The following is a 26,322-nucleotide window of genomic DNA, read 5'->3' as shown; positions in this document are numbered from 1 at the left end:
GTGTCAGACCGTGGGTGACAGTGGTTCACCGGGACTATTGCTCCCCGTTTGACCAGAGACAATATCTCTCTGCCAAAAGGCTTGTGTCACTCAATCTGAAAATCCAGTCAGAATGATGTGGGTGGCACATATTCACTTTGTATTCAATGTAATGGGAATGGCACTCGACAAATATATCAGAGGGTCCGTGGTAATATTCTAGGATCGGGGATCAAATCCTATCACAGCAGCTGATGAAACACACATTCAATCAATAAATCGGAATTAAAACATTGCCTTTTTACACAGATCAGGACAGCAAGCGACAATCGCTATCAATTGCTTCAGTAACATCCTTTAGGGAAGGAAATGTGTTGTCCTTACCTGGACTGGACTACATGTGACTCCAGACCCAAAGCAATGTTCACTCTGAACGGACCCCTGAGTAATTAGGGATGGGCAGTAAATGTTGGCCTAGTCAGTGAAAGAATGAAGAAATTGCCTGCATTTCTCATTACTCCAGAGTGAAAAACAAGTGAGAATTTCAGAGTCATCTGTTTGATAGGATATGTCTGGAGGCATTATTCTGTGGGGAACAAGGTGCAGCCATGGTGAGGAGATTACTCAAGGAACACAATCAATTCAAGGTTGAAGTGATGACAGTGTACCTCCCAGTCCCAGAACAAAGTTGTCTCGAACCTGTCATCATCAGCTGTCCTACCCTAATGCTTGCCAAACTCGATATTCCTCCCACATTCTTGGCAGCTCAACCAGCTGTAGCGGGAGAAGCAGGTGCACTTGGATCTCACTTCCTGAAAAAGGGCTGATGCCCGAAACGTTGATTCTCCTGTTCCTTGGATGCTGCCTGACCTGCTGCGCTTTTCCAGCAACACATTTTCAGCACTTGGATCTCACTGTCAAGAATGGATTGAATGGCCTTCTGTCATGAAATCACTCTATTTACACAGCCCACTCCCACATCCATAACAGGCATCAATCCCTCGAGCTGCTCACTCACTCTCTCCTCACGGACATCAACAAAGCACTCAACCCATTTTTAGTTTGAGTCAGCAGATTATATTTGATAACTCAATCTGAGTTATGTGTAGCCTTCTCTGTCTAGGGCTTGTCAGTTTTAACAGGCACTAGTGATCCCAGATATAATCTGACATTAACCAATAGGGAAAGATACAATCACTGAGAAAAATAACAAATTTGAAAATGGGACAAGTTTGACTACCCAACCAGTAATATGTCATAGTCATAAAGCTGGTCGGAGTCTCTGATTGGCTCAGAAAGAGCAATGGACTGGTCAGAGAGTGTGCGATTCACAAATGGGAGAGAATGATGTGGTTACTCTCCACAATCTACATGACTGCCTGCTCTATACCCATGACTGCGTCGCCAAATACCAGACTGATGCCATTTACAAGTTCGTTGATGACACCACCATGTTTGGTTGAATCTCAGATGGCGATGAAACAGACTACAGACGGGAGGTGGAAGACCTGGAAAAATGGTACACTGAGAGCAACCTAGCTCTCAATGCCGGCAAAACCAAGGAACTTGGAGAAAGTGAAGTCACATGGTGTGCAGGGTGTTCCAGCAGGTGGATAAAGAACTGGTTGAGCAACAGGAGACAGAGAGTAGTAGTTGAAGGGAGTTTCTCGAAATGGAGAAAGGTGACCAGTGGTGTTCCACAGGGGTCAGTGTTGGGGCCACTGTTGTTTGTGATATACATAAATGATCTGGAAGAGGGCACTGTTGGTATGATCAGCAAGTTTGCAGATGACATGAAAATTGGTGGAGTATCAGAAAGCATAAGGGACTGTCAGAGAATACAGGAGGATATAGATAGACTGGAGAGTTGGGCGGAGAAGTGGTAGATGGAGTTCAATCCAGGCAAATGTGAGGCGATGCATTTAGGGAAGACTAATTCTAGAGCGAATTATGCAGTAAACGGAAGAGCCTTGGGAAAAGTTGATGAGCAGAGAGATCTGGGAGTTCAGGTCCATTGTACCCTGAAGGTTGCTGCACAGGTGGATAGAGTGGTCAAGAAGGCATATAGTATGCTTGCCTTCATCGGACGGGGTATTGAGTATAAGAGCTGGCAAATCATGTTAAAATTGTACAAAACATTGCTTCGGCTGCATTTAGAATACTGTGTACAGTTCTGGTCACCACATTACCAAAAGGATGTGGACGCTTTGGAGAGGGTGCAGAGAAGGTTTACGGGGATGTTGCCTGGTATGGAAGGTGCTAGATATGAAGAGAGGTTGAGTAGGTTAGGATTGTTATCATTAGAAAAAAGGAGATTGAGGCGGGACCTGATTGAGGTTTACAAAATCATGAAGGGTATAGACAGGGTGGATAGAGACACGCTTTTTCCCAGGGTGAAGGATTCAATAACGAGAGGTCACGCTTTCAAGGTGAGAGGTGGAAAGTTTAAGGGGGATACACGCGGCAAGTACTTCACACAGAGGGTGGTGGGCGTTTGGAATGCGTTGCCAGCAGAGGTGGTAGAGGCAGGCACGGGAGATTAATTTAAGATGCATCTGGACAGATACATGAGTAGGTGGGGAGTAGAGGGATACAGATGCTTAGGAATTGGGCTTCAGGTTTAGACAGTACATTTGGATCAGCTCAGGCTTGGAGGGCTGAAGGGCCTGTTCCTGGGCTGTAAATTATCTTTGTTCTTTGTTCTTTGAACTCATTATAGACTTTCGGCGGGATGTTACTCATTCCCCCCCCCCCCCCACCCCCCCCCCAACACACACACACACACACATTAACAGCACAGAGGTGGAATGAGTGGAGAGTGTCAAGCTCCTGGGAGTGATCATCCACAACAAGCTTTCTTGGACACTTCATGTGAACTCACTGGTTACAAAGACCCAACAATGTATTTTCTTCCTCAGGCAGCTGAGAAAATTTGGCATGACGGCGAATACCCTTGCCAACTTTTATAGGTGCGCCATCAAGAGCATTCTGTCTGGATGTATCGCTACCTGGTTTGGCAAGTGTACCATTCAAGATTGGAGATAGTTTAGAGAGTGGGTAACTCGGCCCAGACAATCACAAAGGCCAACCTCCCATCTATAGAATCCATCTACCAGGCCCGCTGTCAAGGAAAGGCCACCAGCATTCCCAAAGATCCATCCCACCCTGGCAACGTTTTTCTACAACCTCTACCATTGGGGAGAAGGTACAGAAGCCTGAGCACACGCACCAGCTGGTTTCAAAACAGTTTCTACCCTATTGTTGTTAGAATACTGAATGGGCTCACAAACTCTTAACATTCACCTGTACCTGTGTTTTTGCTGCTGTTTGCCTATTGTCTACTATCTATGCTACTTAACTCTGTGATCTGCCAGTATTGCTCGCAAGACAAAGCTTTTCACTGTGCCTCGGTACATGTGACAATAAATTCAATTCAATTCAAAGAGGAACTAGTCAGAACAAACTGCTCAGATCTTTTTCCAGAACCTTCACGTTTCTCTGCTTTGCAAAGAATCATGTTTGTGACTTCATTCCGAAATTCCTCAGAAATGTAATAATAGATGAAAGGGTCAAGGCAGCTATTGAAGGTGCTGAGCAGAAGGCAGATCAGATAGAGTAAATACAGGTCATTGCTGTTAGTGAGGTGGATCGGTGAGTGATGTACCAACAGGGTTATATTACTGGGAGTGAAACATATCAAAAACACAGTCAGTACCAACACCATGGTCATTATAGCTTTCGAATACTTGCTTTCTTCCAATATCAATGATCTGACGATAGACAGGTAACAGAATATAGTAATAAGAGACGGAATAAAAAACCCAAACACAACCAAACACAAAAAGTAGTAAAAAAAATAATCAGTGACCAATGATGTTGGTAAAGCATCATGGCAGGTGGTGATGTTGAGGTTCTGGATTGGATAGGTCTGTCTGCGGAGGAGAAACGGTAACATGGCAATGACAACAAGCAGCCAAATCACACAACAGCTCCTGACAGTGAAGCCATTGTCCCGGAATCGTTTGGAAAGAAACGGGTGGACCAGAGCGAAGTATCTGTCCACACTGATGAAGGTGAGCAGCAGGACGGAGCAGTACATGTTCCCGTAGAAGAAGGCGGTCATTGTCCGACACAGAGCCTCACCAAAGAGCCAGTGGTTGCCCAGGAAGTGATAGTGAATTTTGAACGGCAGCACGAGGCACAGGAGCAGGTCAGCTACAGCCAGGTTCATCAGGAAGATGGTGGATGGTAGTCGCTGGATCCTTTTGACCAAGACTAAAAGAGCCATCCCATTGGCTGGGAGCCCGATGCTCAGTATAACACTGTAAACTGCAGGAATTATCACTGTGGTAATGGAACTGGTCAGATGGTCTTCCAGAGATTTCCACAGGCTACTGTCAGAACTGGTGTCAGGTAAATGAAAACTTCTCCCACGAGCCTGATGGACATCTGAACACAAAATGACATTTTTAATGTTAGCATTTAGTTATTTGTAAAAATTCCAAGAGTGTGGAACTTCCCTGCCTAAAGCTCCGAATATTGGGGATCAATTGGGAATTTTCAAGACTGCGATTTAATTGAGTAAACTATTTCCAAGAGATTTGAATAAAAGGTGGAGACCAGATAGAGGCCAGTCTGAATTTAACTGAAATGGTGTACCCATGATCCTCTGATCCCATATCGTGTGAATGCAGAGGGAGCTGGTCAGTGGCTCAGTGGTTAACACTCTGCCTGACAGTGCCAGGGACCTGGGCTCAATGCCACCTTCAGCAGTTTGCACATTCTCCCTGTGTCTGCATGGCTCTTCTCTCACAGCACAAAGATGTGTGGTTTAGGTGTAGTGGCCATGCTAAATTGCTCTGTTGTGTGCAGGCTAGATGGGTTCGCCGTGGGAAAATCAGGGTGATGGGGTGGGTCTGGGTGGAATGCTCTTCAGTGGGTCAGTGTGGACTTGATGGGCTGAATGACCTGCTTCTATGATCTTTATTTTGTTTAGTTTGGGACAGGAGGAGACCATTCAATCCCTCACTCCTGTTCAACCATTTCATTTAGAATCCAGCAGCTTTGAGGCTACATTTTCCTGATGTTGATCGTTTCAGCTTCAGACATTGATCCTGGCAATCACCAGGAATGATGTGGAGGTGCCAGTGTTGGACTGGGGTGGACAAAGTTAAAAACCACAAAACACCAGATTATAGTCCAACAGGTTTATTTGGAAGGACCTTTGGTCTTTTTCCTGCTCCTCAGATGCTGCCTGACCTGCTGTGCTTTCCCAGCACCACTCTAATCTTGAGGTTTATTTGGAAGCATTAGCATCAGGTGGTTGTGGAGCAGGACCAGAAGACACAGAATTTATAGCAAAAGGTTTACAGTGTTATCGAGTTGCAATTATATATTAAACAAACTTAGAACATAGAACATAGAACAATACAGCGCAGAACAGGCCCTTCGGCCCTCGATGTTGCGCCGACCTGTGAACTATTCTCAGCTCGCCTCCCTACACTATCCCATCATCATCCATGTGCTTATCTAAGGATTGTTTAAATCTCCCTAATGTGGCTGAGTTGACTACATTAGCAGGTAGGGCATTCCATGCCCTTACCACTCTCTGTGTAAAGAACCTGCCTCTGATATCTGTCTTAAATCCATCACCCCTCAATTTGCAGCTATGCCGCTCGTACAAGCTGATGTCATCATCCTAGGAAAAAGACTCTCACTGTCTACCCTATCTAATCCTCTGATCATCTTGTATGTCTCTATCAAATCCCCTCTTAGCCTCCTTCTTTCTTTCTCAGCCATTCCTCATAAGACCTTCCCTCTAGACCAGGCAACATCCTGGTAAATCAACTCTGCACCTTTTTCAATGCTTCCCAAAATATGACAACCAGAACTGTACACAAGATTCCAAGTGCGGCTGCACTAGCGTTTTGTATAGTCGCAGCGTGATATTTCGGCTCCGGAACTCAATCCCTCTACCAATAAAACCTAACACACCGTATGCCTTCTCAACAGCACTATCCACCTGGGTGGCAACTTTCAGGGATCTATGTACATGGACTCCAAGATCCCTCTGCACATCCACACTACCAAGAATCTTTCCATTGACCCAGTACTCTGCCTTCCTGTTATTCTTCCCAAAGTGCATCACCTCACATTTAGCTGCATTGAACTCCATTTGCCACCTCTCAGCCCAATTCTGCAGTTTATCCAAGTTCCCCTGCAACCTATAACATTCTTCCAAACTGTCCACTACTCCACTGACTTTAGTGTCATCTGAAAATTTACTAATCCATCCACCAATGCCTGCGTCTAAGTCATTTATAAAAATGACAAACAGCAGTGGTCCCAAAACAGACCTTGTAGTAACCGGATTCTCGGCTGAATATTTTCCATCAACCACCACTCGCTGCCTTCTTTCAGAAAGCCAGTTTCTAATCCAAACTGCTAAATCACCCTCAATTCCATGCCTCTGCATTTTCTCCAACAGCCTACCGTGTGGAACCTTATCAAAGGCTTTACTGAAGTCCATGTATACCACGTCAATTGCCCTACCCTCATCTACATGCTTGGTCACCTTCTCACAATACTCAATGAGGTTTGTGAGACACGACCTGCCCTTGATGAAACCATGTTGACTATCTGAAATCAAATTGTTGCTTGCTAGATGATTATAAATCTTTTCTCTTATAATCCTTTCCAAAACCTTTCCTACAACAGATGTAAGGCTCACTGGTCTATAATTACCTGGGTCATCTCTGCTGCCCTTTTTGAACAAGGGCACAACATTTGCAATCCTCCAGTCCTCTGGTATTTAATCTGTAGACAATGACATCTCAAATATAAAGGCCAAAGGTCTTGATCAAAAGGAGTTCTCAAATTTACATATTAAAGGGCATAAACCAGCAAAGCCCATTCTAAAAGATGCAAGACTTAATCTAAATTTGTTTAATATGTTATTACAACTCGGTAACACTGTAACCCTTATGCTATAAATTCTGTGTCTCCTGGTCTTGCTCCACAACCACCTGGTGAAGGAACGATGTTCCAAAACCTAGTGCTTCCAAATAAGCCTGTTGGATTATAACCTGGTGTTGTGTGATTATTAGCTTTGTCCACCCCAACACCGGCTCCTCCAAATCAATCCTGTCAAGATCACCCTTTGATCATCTAAACTCAATGTGAGGAAACTTTACGGAACTCTTTAATCAGTCAGATACTTTTCATTCATAAAAATGCAGGACTTTGATACAATATCCTATAAAGTTCTAATAGTGGAACAACTTTGGCCTGAGACATGATAAGGTTGGTGCAGCTGTGGGACTGTGATAGTGGTCTGGGTAATCTGGGTGGTCTGGGTGGTCTGGGTGGTCTGGGTGGTCTGGATGGGTCTGCGTGGGTCTGGGTGGTCTAGGTGTGCCTGGGTGGGTCTGTGTGGGTCTGGGTGGGCTGAGTGGTCTGGGTGGGCTGAGTGGTCTGGGTGGTCTGAGTGGTCTGGGTGGTCTGGGTGGTCTGGGTGTGTCTGGGTGGTTGGGGTGGTCAGGGTGGGTCTGGGTGGGTCTGGGTGGGTCTAGGTGGGTCTGGGTGGGTCTGGGTGGGTCTGGGTGGGTCTAGGTGGGTCTGGGTGGGTCTGGGTGGGTCTGGGTGGGTCTAGGTGGGTCTGGGTGGGTCTGGGTGGGTCTGGGTGGTCTGGGTGGGTCTGGGTGGGTCTGGGTGGGTCTAGGTGGGTCTGGGTGGGTCTGGGTGGGTCTGGGTGGGTCTAGGTGGGTCTGGGTGGGTCTGGGTGGTCTGGGTGGGTCGGGGTGGGTCTGGGTGGGTCTGGGTGGGTCTGGATGGTCTGGGTGGTCTTGGTGGGTCTGGGTGGTCTGGGTGGTCTTGGTGGGTCTGGGTGGTCTGGGTGGGTCGGGGTGGGTCTGGGTGGGTCTGGGTGGGTCTGGGTGGGTCTGGGTGGGTCTGGATGGTCTGGGTGGTCTTGGTGGGTCTGGGTGGGTCTGGGTGAGTCTGGGTGGGTCTGGGTGGTCTGGGCTGGTCTTGGTGGTCTGGGTGGTCTGAGTGGTCTGGGTGGGTCTGGATGGTCTAGGTGGGTCTGAGTGGGTCTGGATGGTCTGGGTGGTCTGGGTGGGTCTGGGTGGTCTGGGTGGTCTGGGTGGTCTGGGTGGGTCTGGATGGTCTGGGTGGGTCTGGGTGGGACTGGGTGGGTCTGAGTGGGTCTGGGTGGGTCTGAGTGGGTCTGGGTTGGTCTGGGTGGGTCTGGGTGGGTCTGGATGGTCTGGGTGGGTCTGGGTGGGTCTGGGTGGTCTGGGTGGGTCTGGGTTGGTCTGGGTGGGTCTGGGTGGGTCTGGGTGGGTCTGGGTGGTCCGGGTGGGTCTGGGTGGGTCTGGGTGGGTCTGGGTGGTCTGGGTGGGTCTGGGTGGGTCTGGGTTGGTCTGGGTGGGTCTGGATGGTCTGGGTGGGTCTGGGTGGGTCTGGGTGGGTCTGGATGGTCTGGGTGGGTCTGGGTGGGTCTGGATGGTCTGGGTGGTCTTGGTGGTCTGGGTGGGTCTGGGTGGTCTGGGTGGGTCTGGATGGTCTGGGTGGGTCTGGGTGGTCTGGGTGGGTCTGGGTGGGTCTGGATGGTCTGGGTGGTCTGGGTGGGTCTGGGTGGGTCTGGATGGTCTGGGTGGGTCTGGGTGGGTCTGGGTGGTCTGGGTGGGTCTGGGTGGGTCTGGGTGGTCTGGGTGGTCTGGGTGGTCTGAGTGGTCTGGGTGGGTCTGGGTGGGTCTGGGTGGGTCTGGGTGGGTCTGGGTGGTCTGGGTGGGTCTGGGTGGGTCTAGGTGGTCTTGGTGGGTCTGGGTGGTCTGGGTGGGTCTGGGTTGGTCTGGGTGTGTCTGAGTGGGTCTGGGTGGTCTGGGTGGTCTGGGTGGTCTGGGTGGGTCTGGGTGGGTCTGGGTGGGTCTGGATGGTCTGGGTGGGTCTGGGTGGGTCTGGGTGGGTCTGGGTGGGTCTGGGTTGGTCTTGGTGGGTCTGGGTAGTCTGGGTGGGTCTGGGTGAGTCGGCTGGTCTGGGTGGTCTGGGTGGGTCTGGGTGGGTCTGGGTGGGTCTGGGTGGCTCTGGATGGTCTGGGTGGTCTAAACACTTCGAGGAGAAAGTGAGGACTGCAGATGCTGGAGATCAGAGCTGAAAATGTGTTGGTGGAAAAGCGCAGCAGGTCAGGCAGCATCCAAGGAGCAGGAGAATCGACGTTTTGGGCATGAGCTCATCAACAAAACCAACTGCAGGAATCTGTGAGAATGTCTTATTGTCATTTTTGAAAAATTTGTTTATTCACATAGACTCATAGAGTCCTACTGATTTCATTTATTATTGTCTCATGTACTGAGATTTTGCTTTTTGTGTTAACCAGGCAAATCATACCTTCCATAAGTCCACCAGGGTAATAAAACAGAATGCAGAATATAGTGTTACAGCTACAGAGATGCTGCAGAGAAAGATCAACTCTAATAAATGGGAGGTCATTCATGATTTTGATAACAGTAGGGAAGAAGCTGTTTTTGAGGGTGGGAGGAGTCTGTGATGATGTTGGCTGCTTCCCCGAGGCAGTGGGAAGGGTAGATGGAGTTAGTGGATGGGAGGCTGGTTTGTGTGATAGACTGGGCTGTGTTCACAACTCTCTGTAATTTCTTAGGGTCTTGGGCAGAGCAGTATCTGTACCAAGGTGTGATGCTTTTAGACAGGATGCTTTCTATAGTGCATCTATAAAAATTGGTAAGAGTCACTGTGGACATTTCCTTCGCCTCCTGAGGAAGTAGAGATGTTGGTGTGCTTTCTTGGCCATTGCGTAGATGTGGGTGAACAAGGTCAGATTGTTGGTGATCATCACGCCCAGGAACAGACCCACCTACCCAACTCCTCCACACTGACCAGCCTTTACCACTTCCTCTGGCAGCTCGTTCCACACACACACCACCCTTTGTGTGAAAAAGTTGCCCCTCAGGTCCCTTTTAAATCTTTCCCTTCTCACCTTAAGCCTATGCTTATTAGTTTTGGATGCCCCTACACCGGGGAAAGGACCTTGTCTATTTACCCTATCCATGCTCCTCATGATTTTATAAACTTCTATAAGGTCACCCCCTCAGCCTCCGATGTTCCATGGAGAACAGCCCCAGCCTATCCAGCCTCTCCCTGTAGCTCAAACCCTCCAGTCTTGGTAATATCCTTGTAAATCCTTCCTGCACTCTTCATGTAAAACTTTATTTTATAGTAGGGCAACCAGAACTGCATGCCATACTCCAAACGTGGATTTCCAATGTCCCGTACAGCTGTAACATGACATCCCAACTCCTGTACTCAATATTCTGACCAGTGAAGTTCCACTTCCAAGGAACTCTGGACTTGCACTCCTCAGTACCACTCCCCCGGGGCCCTGCCATTAACTGTATAAGTCCTGCCCTGGTTTGTCACTGCTCACAGATGGCTACTTGGAGGTAGTTTTCAGTAACATGCCTCATTGTGCTAACTCTCCATTTTCAATATCTCTCAGTTTTTGATTGGCAAATTAGAGATGGCGCTGACAGTAAATCTGCACTTGTTCAAGTCATAGAGGGCAACACACAGGCAAACCTGTGGTCTGATCTAAACCAGATCAGTTTAACTTTGGACAGATTTTCTCCATCACATAAGCATGAGAAGAATGTGGTCATTCAGCCTCTCAAACCTGCTCAGTCATTGAGTAAGATTTGTTATTGTCGTCAGCAATCACTTCCTAACAATTCGATTGTCCACCTAGAAAATTTCATGTCACTGCACATGGGCTCAGTGTCCCGTTGATGGCTGATGAGCCCAATCTTAGAGCCCCACCTCTGACCACACACATGCTTAGTGTTTTTGTGAGGTGGAAGAATCCTTGGTCTTGAGACTGTTCCTTTCTCCAGTTCCTCTTCCGTACTTTCTCTTGCTGACGTGGAGTAGCAGAGTCATTCAGCATGGAAAGAGAGTTGAAGAGTGTGGTGCTGGAAAAGCACAGCCGGTCAGGCAGTATCCGAGGAGCAGGAGAATCGATGTTTCGGGCATAAGCACTTCATCAAGCAATGATTCCTGATGAAGGGCTTTTGCTCGAAATGTCAACTCTCCTGCTCCTTGGATGCTGCCTGATCTGCTGCGCTTTTCCAGCACCACACTCTTCGACTGATCTCCAGCATCTGCAGTCCTCACTTTCTCCCAGACACATGGAAATAGACCCAATGGTCAAATCAGTCCAAAGATGTGCAGGTCAGGTGAATTGGCCATGCTAAATTGCCCGTAGTGTTAGGTAAGGGGTAGATGTGGATGTAGGGGTATGGGTGGGTTGTGCTTCGGCGGGTCAGTGTGGACTTGTTGGGCCGAAGGGCCTGTTTCCACACTGTAAGTAATCTAATCTAATCAGTCCATGCCGACAATACTCGTTTTCCACACTGTACAGATTGTATCATTAACATTCTTTAAGCTTCAGAGCCATTTAGAAAAGTCAGAAGGATGACAGCCTTCCACAAAGATTTTGGTATCAGTACGGATGTCTTGATAGTCAAAATCTCTCATTCTTGGGCATCTATAGACAGTGCATGCAGATTGAATGATGTTGAATTGCCCTATTAATGTCAGCCTTAGATGAGAGGTAACTTCCCAGGTTAGGGAAAGATTCCATGTTCGGGGCAAGGCAGGCAGCATCAGGAGGGACAGCCAGGAGACTGGGGAACACAGCAAGGATTCTGGATCAGAGTGGAGCTGGAAAAGCACAGCAGTTCAGGCAGCATCCGAGGAGCAGGAAAATCGACGTTTCAGGCAAAAGCCCTTCATCAGGAATACAGGCAGAGTGCCTGCAGGGTGGAGAGATAAATGTGAGGAGGGTGGGGGTGGGGAGAAAGTAGCATAGAGTACAATAGGTGAGTGGGGGTGGGGATGAAGGTGGTAGGTCAGAGCTTCAGGGCAAGGCAGGCAACATCAGGAGGGAGAGGGACACTGCAAGGCAGGCAGTATCAGGAGGGTGGGGAACACAGCAAGGCAGGCAGTATCAGGAGGGTGGGGAACACAGCAAGGCAGGCAGTATCAGGAGGGAGGGAGATACATAAGGCAGGCAGTATCAGGAGGGAGAGGGAGACAGCAAGGCAGGCAGTATCAGGAGGGAGAGGGACACAGCAAGGCAGGCAGTATCAGGAGGGAGAGGGACACAGCAAGGCAGGCAGTATCAGGAGGGAGGGGGACACAGCAAGGCAGGCAGTATCAGGAGGGAGAGGGACACAGCAAGGCAGGCAGTATCAGGAGGGAGGGGGACACAGCAAGGCAGGCAGTATCAGGAGGGAGAGGGACACAGCAAGGCAGGCAGTATCAGGAGGGAGAGGGACACAGCAAGGCAGGCAGTATCAGGAGGGAGGGGAACACAGCAAGGCAGGCAGCATCAGGAGGGAGAGGGACACAGCAAGGCAGGCAGCATCAGGAGGGAGGGGGACACAGCAAGGCAGGCAGCATCAGGAGGGAGAGGGACACAGCAAGGCAGGCAGTATCAGGAGGGAGGGGGAACACAGCAAGGCAGGCAGCATCAGGAGGGAGGGGAACACAGCAAGGCAGGCAGGATCAGGAGGGAGGGGAACACAGCAAGGCAGGCAGTATCAGGAGGGAGAGGGACACAGCAAGGCAGGCAGTATCAGGAGGGAGAGGGACACAGCAAGGCAGGCAGTATCAGGAGGGAGGGGAACACAGCAAGGCAGGCAGCATCAGGAGGGAGAGGGACACAGCAAGGCAGGCAGCATCAGGAGGGAGGGGGACACAGCAAGGCAGGCAGCATCAGGAGGGAGAGGGACACAGCAAGGCAGGCAGTATCAGGAGGGAGGGGGAACACAGCAAGGCAGGCAGTATCAGGAGGCTGGGGAAGTCAACATTTTGGTTGTGAAGCAGACTTGATGGGCTGAATGCCCCAATTTCCACTCCTATTTTGTGTGGTCTTATGGTTTAACAATGGACCCCACTGAATGTGGCAGAAGTTGACGCTGATTAAGGAGAATCCAAAGGGTTTTTACAAATACATGAAGGACAAAAGGGTAACTAGGGAGAGAATAGGGCCCCTCAAAGATCAGCAAGGTGGCCTTTGTGTGGAGCCACAGAAAATGGGGGAGATACTAAATGAATATTTTGCATCAGTATTTACTGTGGAAAAGGATATGGAAGATATAGACTGTAGGGAAATAGATGGTGACACCTTGAAAAATGTCCATATTACAGAGGAGGAAGTGCTGGATGTCTTGAAATGCATAAAGGTGGATAAATCCCCAGGACCTGATCAGGTGTACCCGAGAACTCTGTGGGAGCTAGAGAAGTAATTGCTGGGCCTCTTGCTGAGATATTTGTATCATCGATAGTCACAGGTGAGGTGCCGGAAGACTGGAGGTTGGCAAACGTGGTGCCACTGTTTAAGAAGGGCGGTAAAGACAATCCAGGGAACTATAGACCAGTGAGCCTGACCTCGGTGGTGGGCAAGTTTAGATAGGGGATCTTAGATTACTTACAGTGTGGAAACAGGCCCTTCGGCCCAACAAGTCCACACCGCCCCGCCGAAGAACAACCCATCCATACCCCTACATCTACCCCTTACCTAACACTACGGGCAATTTAGCATGGCCAATCCACCTGACCTGCACATCTTTGGACTGTGGGAGGAAACCGGAGCACCCGGAGGAAACACACGCAGACACGGGGAGAACGTGCAAACTCCACACAGTCAGTCGCCTGATGCAGGAATTGAACCTGGGTCTCTGGCGCTGTGAGGCAGCAGTGCTAACCACTGTGCCACCATGCCGCCCAGTTGTTGGAGGGAATCCTGAGGGACAGGATGCACATGTACTTGGAAAGGCAAGGACTGATTCGGGATAGTCAACATGGCTTTGTGCGTGGGAAATCATGTCTCACAAACTTGACTGAAGTTTTTGAAGAAGTAACAAAGAAGATTGATGAGGGCAGAGCAGTAGATGTGATCTATATGGACTTCAATAAGGCGTTCGACAAGGTTCCCCATGGGTGACTGATTAGATCTCACGGAATACAGGGAGAACTAGCCATTTGGATACAGAACTGGCTCAAAGGTAGACAACAGAGAGTGGTGGTGGAGAGTTGTTTTTCAGACTGGAGGCCTGTGACCAGTGGAGTGCCACAAGGATCGGTGCTGAGTCCTCTACGTTTTGTCATTGACATAAATGATATGGACGTAAGCATAAGAGGTACAGTTAGTAAGTTTGCAGATGACACCAAAATTGGAGGTGTAGTGGACAGTGAAGAGGGTTACCTCAGATTACAACAGGATCGTGATCAGATGGGCCAATGGGCTGAGAAGTGGCAGATGGAGTTTAAATCAGATAAATGCGAGAATGCTGCATTTTGGGAAAGCAAATCTTAGCTGGACTTATACACTTAATAGTAAGGTCCTAGGGAGAGTTGCTGAACAAAGAGACCTTGGAGTGCAGGTTCATAGCTCCTTGAAAGTGGAGTTGCAGGTAGATAGGATAGTTAAGAAGGCGTTTGGTATGCTTTCCTTTATTGGTCAGAGTATTGAGTACAGGAGTTGGGAGGTCATGTTGCAGCTGTACAGGACATTGGTTGGGCCACTGTTGGAATATTGTTTGCATTTCTGGTCTCCTTCCTATTGGAAAGATGTTGTGAAACTTGAAAGGGTTCAGAAAAGATTTACAAGGATGTTGCCAGGGTTGGAGGATTTGAGCTATAGGGAGAGGCTGAACAGGCTGGGGCTGTTTTCCCTGGAGCGTCGGAGGCTGAGGGGTGACCTTATAGAAATTTACAAAATTATGAGGGGCATGGATAGGATAAATAGACAAATTATTTTCCCTGGGGTCGGGGAGTCCAGAACTAGAGGGCATAGGTTTAGGGTGAGAGGGGAAAGATATAAAAGAGACCTAAGGGGCAACTATTTCACGCAGAGGGTGGTATGTGTATGGAATGAGCTGCCAGAGGATGTGGTGGAGGCTGGTACAATTGCAACATTTAAGAGGCATTTGGATGGGTATATGAATAGGAAGGGTTTGGAGGGATATGGGCCGGGTGCTGGCAGGTGGGACTAGATTGGGTTGGGATATCTGGTCGGCATGGACAGGTTGGACCGAAGGGTCTCAATGACTTTATGACTCTATGACACTAGACACTTGAGGAATGGAAAAGCTGAAGGAGTAGATGGAATTCCAACGGAGATTTTCAAACTTGGATGAGCAGAGCCTACCCATCATCACCACCAACTGTTCCTGAAAATCTGGGATCAAGTAGAAATTCCCACTAATCCCAGGGTTGCTGCCATCATTACTGTCTTCAAGAAAGGAGGCAATGTGGATTGTGGGAACTACCAAGGAGTCTTCCTACTCTCCCTCACTGACTAGATCAACGCCTGAATCCTCACTAGGAGCTTTCTCCCATTCCTGAAAGCCAGTGTGGCTTCTGACCAAACATCCAGAACAAAGAACTGCAACCGATCTGTGCAGGATTTCCACACCACCCATAGAGAGGGTGGGGTCGGAGCTGCACCTTCGTATCTGCCCCCTCCTCCACCCCTTATCTCTCGACTCCTTTGTTCATCAAAAGTCTGCCCACCAGAACCAGAACATATTGAGCCAATGAGCTTCCATTGCTTTCTGGAGAAGTGAATTCCACAAATTCATGACCCTCTCAGAGGATATTAGATGAGAAATTCCATATTTTAAACTGTGTTCCTAGTTCCCAAATCCCTTATGTGGAAATATCCTCTCTCCATCTCCTCTGGCAAGCCTCATCAGAATCCTATGTTTCAATAAGATCACCTCTCATTCTTCTCAACTCCAAGGAATACAGACTTAACCTTTCCTCATCTACCAAACACCTTCATCCCAAGGATCAGTAAAGTGAAAACGTCTTGGAGCTTCTTACAATGTTCATGTAACTCACCTCATAGAGTCACAGAGATGTACAGCATGGAAACAGACCCTTTGGTCCTACCTGTCCATGCCGACCAGATATCCCAACCCAATCTAGTCCCACCTGCCAGTACCCGGCCCATATCCCTCCAAACCCTTCCTATTCATATACCCATCCAAATGCCTCTTAAATGTTGCAACTGTACCAGCCTCCACCACATCCTCTGGCAGCTCATTCCATACACGTACCACCCTCTGTGTGAAAAAGTTGCTCCTTAGGTCTCTTTTATATCTTTCCCCTCTCACCCTAAACCTATGCCCTCTAGTTCTGGACTCCCCAACCCTAAGGAAAAGACTTTGCCATGTTGTGGTTCTGTTCGCCGAGCTGGGAATTTGTGTTGTAGACGTTTCGTCCCCTGTCTAGGTGACATCCTCAGTGCTTGGGAGCCTCCTGTGAAGCGCTTCTGTGATCTTTCCTCCGGCATTTATAGTGGTTTGTCTTTGCCGCTTCCGGTTGTCAGTTCCAGCTGTCCGCTGCAGTGGCCGGTATATTGGGTCCAGGTCGATGTGCTTATTGATTGAATCTGTGGATGAGTGCCATGCCTCTAGGAATTCCCTGGCTGTTCTCTGTTTGGCTTGTCTTATAATAGTAGTGTTGTCCCAGTCGAATTCATGTTGCTTGTCATCTGCGTGTGTGGCTACTAAGGATAGCTGGTCGTGTCGTTTCGTAGTTAATTGGTGTTCATGGATGCGGATCGTTAGCTGTCTTCCTGTTTGTCCTATGTAGTGTTTTGTACAGTCCTTTGCATGGGATTTTGTACACTACTGCAAGGACTGTACAAAACACTACATAGGACAAACAGGAAGACAGCTAACGATCCGCATCCATGAACACCAACTAGCCACGAAACGACACGACCAGCTATCCTTAGTAGCCACACACGCAGATGACAAGCAACGTGAGTTCGACTGGGACAACACTACTATTATAGGACAAGCCAAACAGAGAACAGCCAGGGAATTCCTAGAGGCATGGCACTCATCCACAGATTCAATCAATAAGCACATCGTCCTGGACCCAATATACCGACCACTGCAACGGACAGCTGGAACTGACAACCGGAAGCAGCAGATACAAACCACTATAAATGCCGGAGGAAAGATCACAGAAGCGCTTCACAGGAGGCTCCCAAGCACTGAGGATGTCACCTAGACAGGGGACAAAATGTCTGCAACACAAATTCCCAGCTCGGCGAACAGAACCACAACAACAAGCACCCGAGCTACAAATCTTCTCACAAACTTTGAAAGACTTTGTCTATTTACCCTATCCATGCCCCTCATAATTTTGTAAACCTCAGCCTCCGACGCTCCAGGGAAAACAGCCCCAGCCTGTTCAGCCTCTCCCTATAGCTCAAATCCTCCAACCCTGGCAACATCCTTGTAAATCTTTTCTGAACCCTTTCAAGTTAGAGAGACTTAGAGAGACAGAGAGACCAGATCTATAAATAATATTCTCGGTGTGGTCTGCTCAACACCATCTAGGAGAAAGTGAGGACTGCAGATGCTGGAGATCAGAGTCAAAAGAGTGGTGCTGGAAAAGCATAGCAGGTCAGGGAGCATCTGAGGACCAGGAAAATCCCAGTTTCAGATAAAGCACTTCATCAGGAATGAGGTTTATGCCTGATACGTTGACTCTCCTGCTCTTTGGATGCTGTGCTTTTCCAGCACCAAACATTTTGACTCACCAACACCGTGTACAAGCATACCAAGTCTTCCTTTATTTTATATTCCATTCCTAAAGGCCAACATTCCATTTGCCTTCCCAATGGCTTGTTGTTCCTGCATGTTTATTGTACCTACAGCAGAGGGACAGCAGTGATTTAGATTGGCAGCTCACTACCACCTTCTCAAAGGACAATTAGGGATGGGTAATAAATGCTGGACCAGCTGGTGACTCCCATGCCCCATGAATAAATAAAAAATGTAACATTTTGTGATTTAGGCACAAGGACACCTAGATCTATCTGTGTCAAGCATTCCTCAGTCTAATCTCTATTCCTCAGCACACAAACACACAACTCCGAAACAGAAAGAGCGATTTGGCCTCCTCAGAGATGACTGATCTCTTGGTGTTTTGATTTCTGCATTCCCCTGATAACTTTCACTCCCAGCCAAGAATCCATCCACCTCCACCTTAAAAATATTGAAAGTCCCTCATCTCCATTCCCCTTCTTAGGCAAAATGTTCCCAAGTCACACAATTGTCCTGGTCTCTGTTTGAAAAAGGTTAGCCCTAATTTTAAAACAGCACCCCTGGTTATGGGCAGACCCACACAAGGGACAAGACCCCATGTCCACCTTGTCAACATTATTCTGGATCTTCAATCAGGTCCCCCTCACTTTTCCAAACTCCAGCCCAGTGTGTCCAACAGTTCCTCATTAGATAATCATTCCAGGTATCAATCCAGTCACCAAGTAACCAGCTATTACAGAATTACAATCTCCAGACAGCTGTTTGCTATAAATCCACAGACTCTCACACCAACCAGGACTACACCTCCTCCCACCAAGTATCCTGCAAGAACTCCTTCCCATTCTCCCAATTCCTCCACCTCCGCCCCATCTGCTCAGACGAGGAGACCTTCCACTCCCAAACATACTGGATGCCTACTTATTTCGAACAACGTGCTTTTCCCTCCTCTGTCATCCAGACAGTCCTCCACCGCACCACCTCCATTCCCTGTTCCACTGCTGTAAACCTCCCTCCAAACGCAATAAAGACTGAGGTCCCCTTGTCCTCACCTACCACCCCACCAGTCTCTGCATCCAATAGATCACCCTTAAACACCTCCGCCAACTCCAATTAGACCCCACTGTCAGGAACATCATCCCCTCCCCACTTCTCTCTGCCTTCCACAAGGACTGTTCCCTTCACCAATCCATGGTCTCCCCACCAACACTCCCCGAACCCCCAGGTACCTTCCCCTGCAACTGAGACAGAGGTTCACTTGCCTCGCTTCCGGTCTAGTTTACTGCATCAGGTGGTCCCGATGTGGTCTTCTCTACATCGGGGAGACCTAATGTAAACTTAGGGAACAGTTCGCCGAGCATCGTAGCCAGGCCTGCAGGGGGCTGACTGGACCTCCCAGTCACCGCCCATTTCACTTCCCCATCCCACTCTTTTCAACATGACCATTCTTGGCCGCCTCCATTGCCACAGCGAACCACACTGCATATTGGAGGAACATCTCATTTTCCACTTGGGCAGCCTACAGTCTGAAAGACTCAACATTGAGTTCTTCAATTTCAAGTAACCTCCTTCCCCATCCCTTAACTCCCTTCCCAGCCCCTCCCCCTCCCTTCCACTCCTCTCAGCCACCTACTGGATTCATTCCACAAATTGACCAATCAGATTGTACCCTCTACTGTCTCCACCTATCCCCACCTCATCACTCTGCCCCCACCACCCCCTTTATCTGCAGCTCCCCCCAACACCCACCCCCAGTCCTGAAGAAGGGTTACACCTGAAACATTGACTTCTCCACCTCCTGATGCTGCCTGACTTGCTGTGTTCCTCCAGCCTCCCATTTGTCTCCCCTGGATTCCAGGATCTGCAGTTATTTTTTGTCTCTATTATAGAATCACAGTACTTTCATATTACAAAAGGAGACCATAACCCTTCACATTGTTTCAATCCAAGTCATTACTCAATGACTTGGTTAGAGTATTGAGTACAAGAGTTGGAAGTTCATGTTGTGGCTGTACATGACATTGGTTAGACCATTTTTTGAATACTGTATGCAATTCTGGACTCCTTCCTATCAGAAAGATGTTGTGAAACTTGAAAGGGTGTAGAAACGATTTACAAGGATGTTGCCAGGGTTGGAGGATTTGAGCTACAGGGAGAGGCTGAACAGGCTGGAACTGTTTTCCCTGGAGCGTCGGGGGCTGAGGGGTAACCTTATAGAGGTTTATAAAATCATGAGGGGCGTGGATAGGATAAATAGACAAAGTATTTTCCCCACCCCTCCAACCATAATAAGGACGGCCCCTGGTGCTCACCTTCCACCTTACCAACCTTCGCATAAACCAAACCATCCGATGACGTTTTCGCCACCTCCAAATAGACCCCACCACCAGGGATATATTTCCCTCCCCACCCCTTTCCGCCTTCCGCAAAGACCATTCCCTCCGTGACTACCTGGTCAGGTCCACACCCCCTAACAACCCACCCTCCCATTCTGGCACCTTCCCCTGTCACCGCAGGAACTGTAAAACCTGCGCCCACACCTCCTCCCTCACCTCTATCCAAGGCCCTAAAGGAGCCTTCCACATCCATCAAAGTTTTTCCTGCACATCCACCGATATCATTTATTGTACCCGTTGCTCCCGATGCGGTCTCCTCTACATTGGGGAGACTGGGCGCCTCTTAGCAGAGCGCTTTAGGGAACATCACTGGGACACCTGCACCAATCAAGCACACCGCCCCGTGGCCCAACATTTCAACTCCCCCTCCCACTCTGCCGAGGACATGGAGGTCCTGGGCCTCCTTCACCGCCGCTCCCTCACCACCTGACGCCAAGAGGAAGAACGCCTCATCTTCCTCCTCGGAACACTTCAACCCCTGGGCATCAATGTGGACTTCAACAGTTTCCTCATTTCCCCTTCCCCCACCTCACCCTAGTTCCAACCGTCCAGCTCAGCACTGTCCCCATGACCTGTCCTACCTGCCTATCTTCCTTTCCACCTATCCACTCCAACCTCCTTCATCTATCACCTCCATCCCCACCCTCATTCACCTTTTGTACTCTATGCTACTTTCTCCCCAACCCCACCCTCCTCTCACTTATTTCTCCATGCGTCAGGCTCTCTGCCTCTATTCCTGATGAAGGGCTTTTGCCCAAAATGTCGATTTTCCTGCTCCTCAGATGCTGCCTGAACTGCTGTGCTTTTCCAGCACCACTCTAATCTAACCTCTTGGTTGGGATATCTGGTCAGCATGGACGAGTTGGACTGAAGGGTTTGTTTCTGTGCTGGACATCTCTATGATTCTGTGACTCGATGACCTTTTGAAAACTTTGATTGAATCTGACATTTCCTTCCATTAATATTGCTTCTTTTATTCTGGTTATCACAGCAAAAACACTCACTGTTTGCACTCAATCTGTAACACCTTCATGTGGTCACTTATTTTTATCCCTTTGCGGAGTCTTCACATCATCACCATTTGCTCTCCTTCGCACTGATCAGCAAATACAGTCACAGTTCACTAACCACATTGCAATATTGAGAACTAGCCAAGTCCTAGGCTGTGATCACCCTAGCACTCCACAAGGCACAGTGTATGTCTGAAAAGGGCCCATTTATCCTGACTCTCTGCTTCTTGTCTATTAGCCTGTCCATTATCTGTGTGAATACATCACCAACAACAGCAGGAGCTCTGATCTCACATATTACCCTTTAATATAGCTGCCTCTTGAAAATTCCAAAGCACCACACCACGGTTGTCGATCTGCTCAGAGAACTTGAAACACACTTTCGCAAAAACCATCTTCACTCTGTTAATAAGATAAAATGTGAATCTTACCTTGTTCCGATTGGCTGAGTGCTGTGGGTAAGATTAACAGTGCAAGTAGAACAAGGTTTTGGTACGATGCTTTGGCCATGGGTGTGGAGCTGTTGGACTCTCAGGATGATCTGGCTGTCTAGTGGCTTTGTACGCTCTGTAACAGAGGAAACCTGACGTAAACACAGCTCGGCGATTTGACTGCCAGGAAATCAACATCACAGGCTTATTAGGGGGCTGGGAAATTATCTTGCCTCTTGCACACAAAATGTTTGTAATTTGGAGACTCATGCTGGGGGAAAGTAACAAACCAAAGAGTCAGGATTCTAGTTTTGTTTAGTCTTGTGTTCATTTTTAAAACAAAACCATTCCATAGCCAGCTTCTCATTTCCCCATTCATCTTTGAGTGACTCACATATTAATTTTAACTTTTCTTAACCACTGTCAAGTATCTATTGCAAAGAGTTTGACCTAACGGAGCACTGGCAGTAACTTTCACTTTGGATAATATTATGACCCAAGCAACATTAAAACTGTTCCTACTTTTCACCTAATCCTGGTCTTCATTCTCATTGACCTCATGAAGAATATGCTGCAAACAATTGGATTGTCTATTCTTGTCTGGGGGAGAGAAGGAACTTCCTGGGCACAGCTTATCCTGTTTTACCAGGATTCCTGAAAGAAACGGGACTTTCAACCTGTATCAAACTGGCTTATAATTCTCATCTTGTCCCGCACAGACTCCCTCCACAAACATATTCAGCAGCTGCCACAGCCTCGGGGTAGCTTCCCTTCAAGCTGGTTTGAGTGATTCCAACCCCACGTGTAACTGAGCCCCTGCAACAACACTGTTACCGCCGGTTCTCAATCTCTCAGCTTCACAGGGAACATGTAGGCAGTGTCCCACACTCACCGCAGCAGGAAGGTTTGCCAAATCGTCTCTCAGATACAGGATTGGTTAAAGGAGAGGACAGAAACAGGGCATTTTCAAGTTGGGAGCCTGGTAGGAGTGGAGAGCCACAGGGATCGGTCCTGGAGCCAAATATATTTAATAATCAAGATTAATGGTGTAAAAAAGGCACAAAGTGATGCATCAAAGTTTACTTTTGATAGAATGCTAGGCAGAAAGGAGGAGGAGGATTCCCATAGGCTGCAAAGAAATATCGACACATTCAGGCACTGAGCAACAAGGTGAAACATGGAATAATGTGGACAACATGACGTTAGTCTCACTTACATCGGGCAGTGTCTCTTGGACATTGGGCAGTGTCTCAGGGACATGGGGCAGTGTCTCTCGGACATCGGGCAGTGACTCGGGCATCGGGCAGTATCTCAGGGACATTGGGCAGTGTCTCAGGGACACCGGGCAGTATATCAGGGACATCAGGCAGTATATCAGGGACATTGGGCAGTGTCTCAGAGACATCGGGCAGTGACTCAGGGGCATCGGGCAGTGTATCAGGGACATGGGGCAGTGTCTCAGGGGCATCGGGCAGTGTCTCAGGGTCATCGGGCAGTATCTCAGAGACATGGGTCAATGTCTCAGGGACATTGGGCAGTGTCTCAGGGTCATCGGGCAGTGTCCCTGGGTCATCGGGCAGTGACTCAGGGACATCGGGTAGTGTCCCTGGGTCATCAGGCAGTGACTCAGGGACATCGGGTAGTATCTCAGGGACATGGGGCAGTATCTCAGGGCCATCGGGAATTATCTCAGGGTCATCAGGCACTGTCACAGGGACATCGGGCAGTGTCTCAGGGTCATCGGGCAGTATCTCAGGGACATGGGTCAATGTCTCAGGGTCATCGGGCAGTGTCTCAGGGTCATCGGGCAGTATCTCAGGGACATGGGTCAATGTCTCAGGGTCATCGGGCAGTGACTCAGGGACATCGGGTAGTATCTCAGGGACATTGGGCAGTATCTCAGGGACATAGAACATAGAACATAGAACATAGAAGAATACAGCGCAGTACAGGCCTTTCGGCCCTCGATGTTGCGCCGATCAAAGCCCACCTAACCTACACTAACCCACTATCCTCCATATACCTATCCAATGCCCGCTTAAATACCCATAAAGAGGGAGAGTCCACCACTGCTACTGGCAGGGCATTCCATGAACTTACGACTCGCTGAGTGAAGAACCTACCCCTAACATCAGTCCTATATCTACCCCCCCCTTAATTTAAAGCTATGCCCCCTTGTAATAGCTGACTCCATACGTGGAAAAAGGTTCTCACTGTCAACCCTATCTAACCCCCTAATCATCTTGTACACCTCTATCAAGTCACCCCTAAACCTTCTTTTCTCCAATGAAAACAACCCCAAGTGCCTCAGCCTTTCCTCATAGGATCTTCCTACCATACCAGGCAACATCCTGGTAAACTTCCTCTGCACCCGTTCCAGTGCCTCCACATCCTTCCTATAGTATGGCGACCAAAACTGCACACAATATTCCAGATGTGGCCGCACCAGAGTCTTATACAACTGCAGCATGACCTCAGGACTCCGGAACTCAATTCCTCTACCAATAAAAGCCAGTACGCCATATGCCTTCTTCACCGCACTATTTACCTGGGTGGCAACTTTCAGAGATCCGTGTACATGGACACCAAGATCCCTCTGCTCTTCCACACTACCAAGTATCCGACCATTAGCCCAGTACCCCATCTTTTTATTACTCTTACCAAAGTGAATCACCTTACACTTAGCTACATTGAACTCCATTTGCCACCTTTCTGCCCAGCTCTGCAGCTTCTCTATATCCCGCTGTAACCTGCCACATCCTTCCTCACTGTCTACAACTCCTCCGACTTTCGTATCATCCGCAAACTTGCTCACCCAACCTTCTAACCCTTCCTCCAGGTCATTTATAAAATGACATCGGGCAGTATCATAGGGACATTGGGCAGTATCATAGGGACATTGGGCATTATCTCAGTGACATCAGGCAGTGTCTCAGGGTCATCGGGCAGTATCACAGGGATATCGGGCAGTGACTCAGGGACATTGGGCAGTGTCTCAGGGACATGGGGCAGTGTCTCAGCGGCATCGGGCAGTATCTCAGGGACATTGGGCAATATCTCAGGGACATCGGGCAGTGTCTCAGGGCCATTGCGCAGTGACTCAGGGGCATCGAGCAGTATCTCAGGGGCATTGGGCAATGTCTCAGCGGCATCAGGCAGTGTCTCAGGGGCAACAGGCAGTATCTCAGGGACATCGGGCAGTGTCTTAGGGACATGGGGCAGTGTCTCAGGGACATGGGGCAGTGTCTCAGGGGCATCGGGCAGTGTCTCAGGGGCATCGGGCAGTGTCTCAGGGACATGGGGCAGTGTCTCAGGGGCATCGGGCAGTGACTCAGGGACATCGGGCAGTTACTCAGGCACAGCGGGCAGTGTCTCAGGAATATCAGGCAGTATCTCTGGGACATTAGGCAGTATCTCAGGGACATTAGGCAGTGTCTCAGGGGCATCGGGCAGTGTCTCAGGGACATTAGGCAGTGTCTCAGGGACATCGGGCAGTGTCTCAGGGACATTGGGCAGTGTCTCAGGGACATTAGGCAGTGTCTCAGGGTCATCAGGCAGTGACTCAGGGACATCGGGTAGTATCTCAGGGACATGGGGCAGTATCTCAGGGCCATCGGGAATTATCTCAGGGTCATCAGGCACTGTCACAGGGACATCGGGCAGTGTCTCAGGGACATCGGGCAGTGTCTCAGGGACATCGGGCAGTGACTCAGGGACATCGGGCAGTTACTCAGGGACATCGGGCAGTGACTCAGGGACATTGGGCAGTGTCTCAGGGACATCGGGCAGTGTCTCAGGGACATCGGGCAGTGTCTCAGGGACATTGGGCAGTGTCTCAGGGACATTGGGCAGTGTCTCAGGGCATCAGACAGTGTCTCAGGGACATTGGGCAGTGACTCAGAGACATCGGGCAGTGTCTCAGGGACATCGGGCAGTGACTCAGGGACATCGGGCAGTGTCTCAGGGACATTGGGCAGTGTCTCAGGGACATCGGGCAGTGTCTCAGGGACATCGGGCAGTGACTCAGGGACATCGGGCAGTTACTCAGGGACATCGGGCAGTGACTCAGGGACATCGGGCAGTTACTCAGGGACATCGGGCAGTGACTCAGGGACATTGGGCAGTGTCTCAGGGACATCGGGCAGTGTCTCAGGGACATCGGGCAGTGACTCAGGGACATCGGGCAGTGTCTCAGGGACATCGGGCAGTGTCTCAGGGACATTGGGCAGTGTCTCAGGGACATCGGGCAGTGTCTCAGGGACATCGGGCAGTGTCTCAGGGCATCAGACAGTGTCTCAGGGACATTGGGCAGTGACTCAGAGACATCGGGCAGTGTCTCAGGGACATCGGGCAGTGTCTCAGGGACATTGGGCAGTGTCTCAGGGACATCGGGCAGTGTCTCAGGGACATCGGGCAGTGTCTCAGGGACATCGGGCAGTGACTCAGGGACATCGGGCAGTTACTCAGGGACATCGGGCAGTGACTCAGGGACATTGGGCAGTGTCTCAGGGACATCGGGCAGTGTCTCAGGGACATCGGGCAGTGACTCAGGGACATCGGGCAGTGTCTCAGGGACATCGGGCAGTGTCTCAGGGCATCAGACAGTGTCTCAGGGACATTGGGCAGTGACTCAGAGACATCGGGCAGTGTCTCAGGGACATCGGGCAGTGACTCAGGGACATCGGGCAGTGTCTCAGGGACATTGGGCAGTGTCTCAGGGACATCGGGCAGTGTCTCAGGGACATTGGGCAGTGTCTCAGGGACATTGAGCAGTATCTCAGGGACATTGGGCAGTGTCTCAGGGACATTAGGCAGTGTCTCAGGGACATCGGGCAGTGACTCAGGGACATTGGGCAGTGTC

At 49.3% G+C, this 26,322-nt stretch overlaps 1 protein-coding gene across 1 annotated transcript; it reads right to left on the bottom strand.

Annotated features, from left to right (window-relative positions):
- Positions 1-2,757: 2,757 nt before the first annotated feature.
- LOC140494414 (proteinase-activated receptor 3-like) lies at positions 2,758-22,037 on the bottom strand. The gene is made up of 3 exons (XM_072593596.1): positions 21,984-22,037; positions 21,462-21,597; positions 2,758-4,428 (listed from the first exon to the last, which is right to left on the bottom strand). Exons 2-3 carry the CDS (start codon positions 21,538-21,540, stop codon positions 3,413-3,415), a joined length of 1,095 nt encoding a protein of 364 aa, XP_072449697.1. The 5' UTR covers positions 21,541-21,597; positions 21,984-22,037; the 3' UTR covers positions 2,758-3,412.
- Between the last annotated feature and the right edge of the window lie 4,285 nt (positions 22,038-26,322).

Source organism: Chiloscyllium punctatum, chromosome 24 (genome assembly GCF_047496795.1).
Source record: "Chiloscyllium punctatum isolate Juve2018m chromosome 24, sChiPun1.3, whole genome shotgun sequence".
Classification (NCBI taxonomy): domain Eukaryota; kingdom Metazoa; phylum Chordata; class Chondrichthyes; order Orectolobiformes; family Hemiscylliidae; genus Chiloscyllium; species Chiloscyllium punctatum.
Note: the sequence above shows the minus strand (reverse complement) of the source record. Positions and strands in the feature narration are given on the sequence as shown.

Coding starts and splice junctions, on each gene's coding strand:
- LOC140494414 (XM_072593596.1), bottom strand. CDS start 21,540: ATGGCCAAAGCATCGTACCAAAACCTTGTTCTACTTGCACTGTTAATC. Junction 4,429..21,461: donor ACTCAGCCAATCGGAACAAG/GTAAGATTCACA, acceptor TTTTGTGTTCAG/ATGTCCATCAGGCTCGTGGG.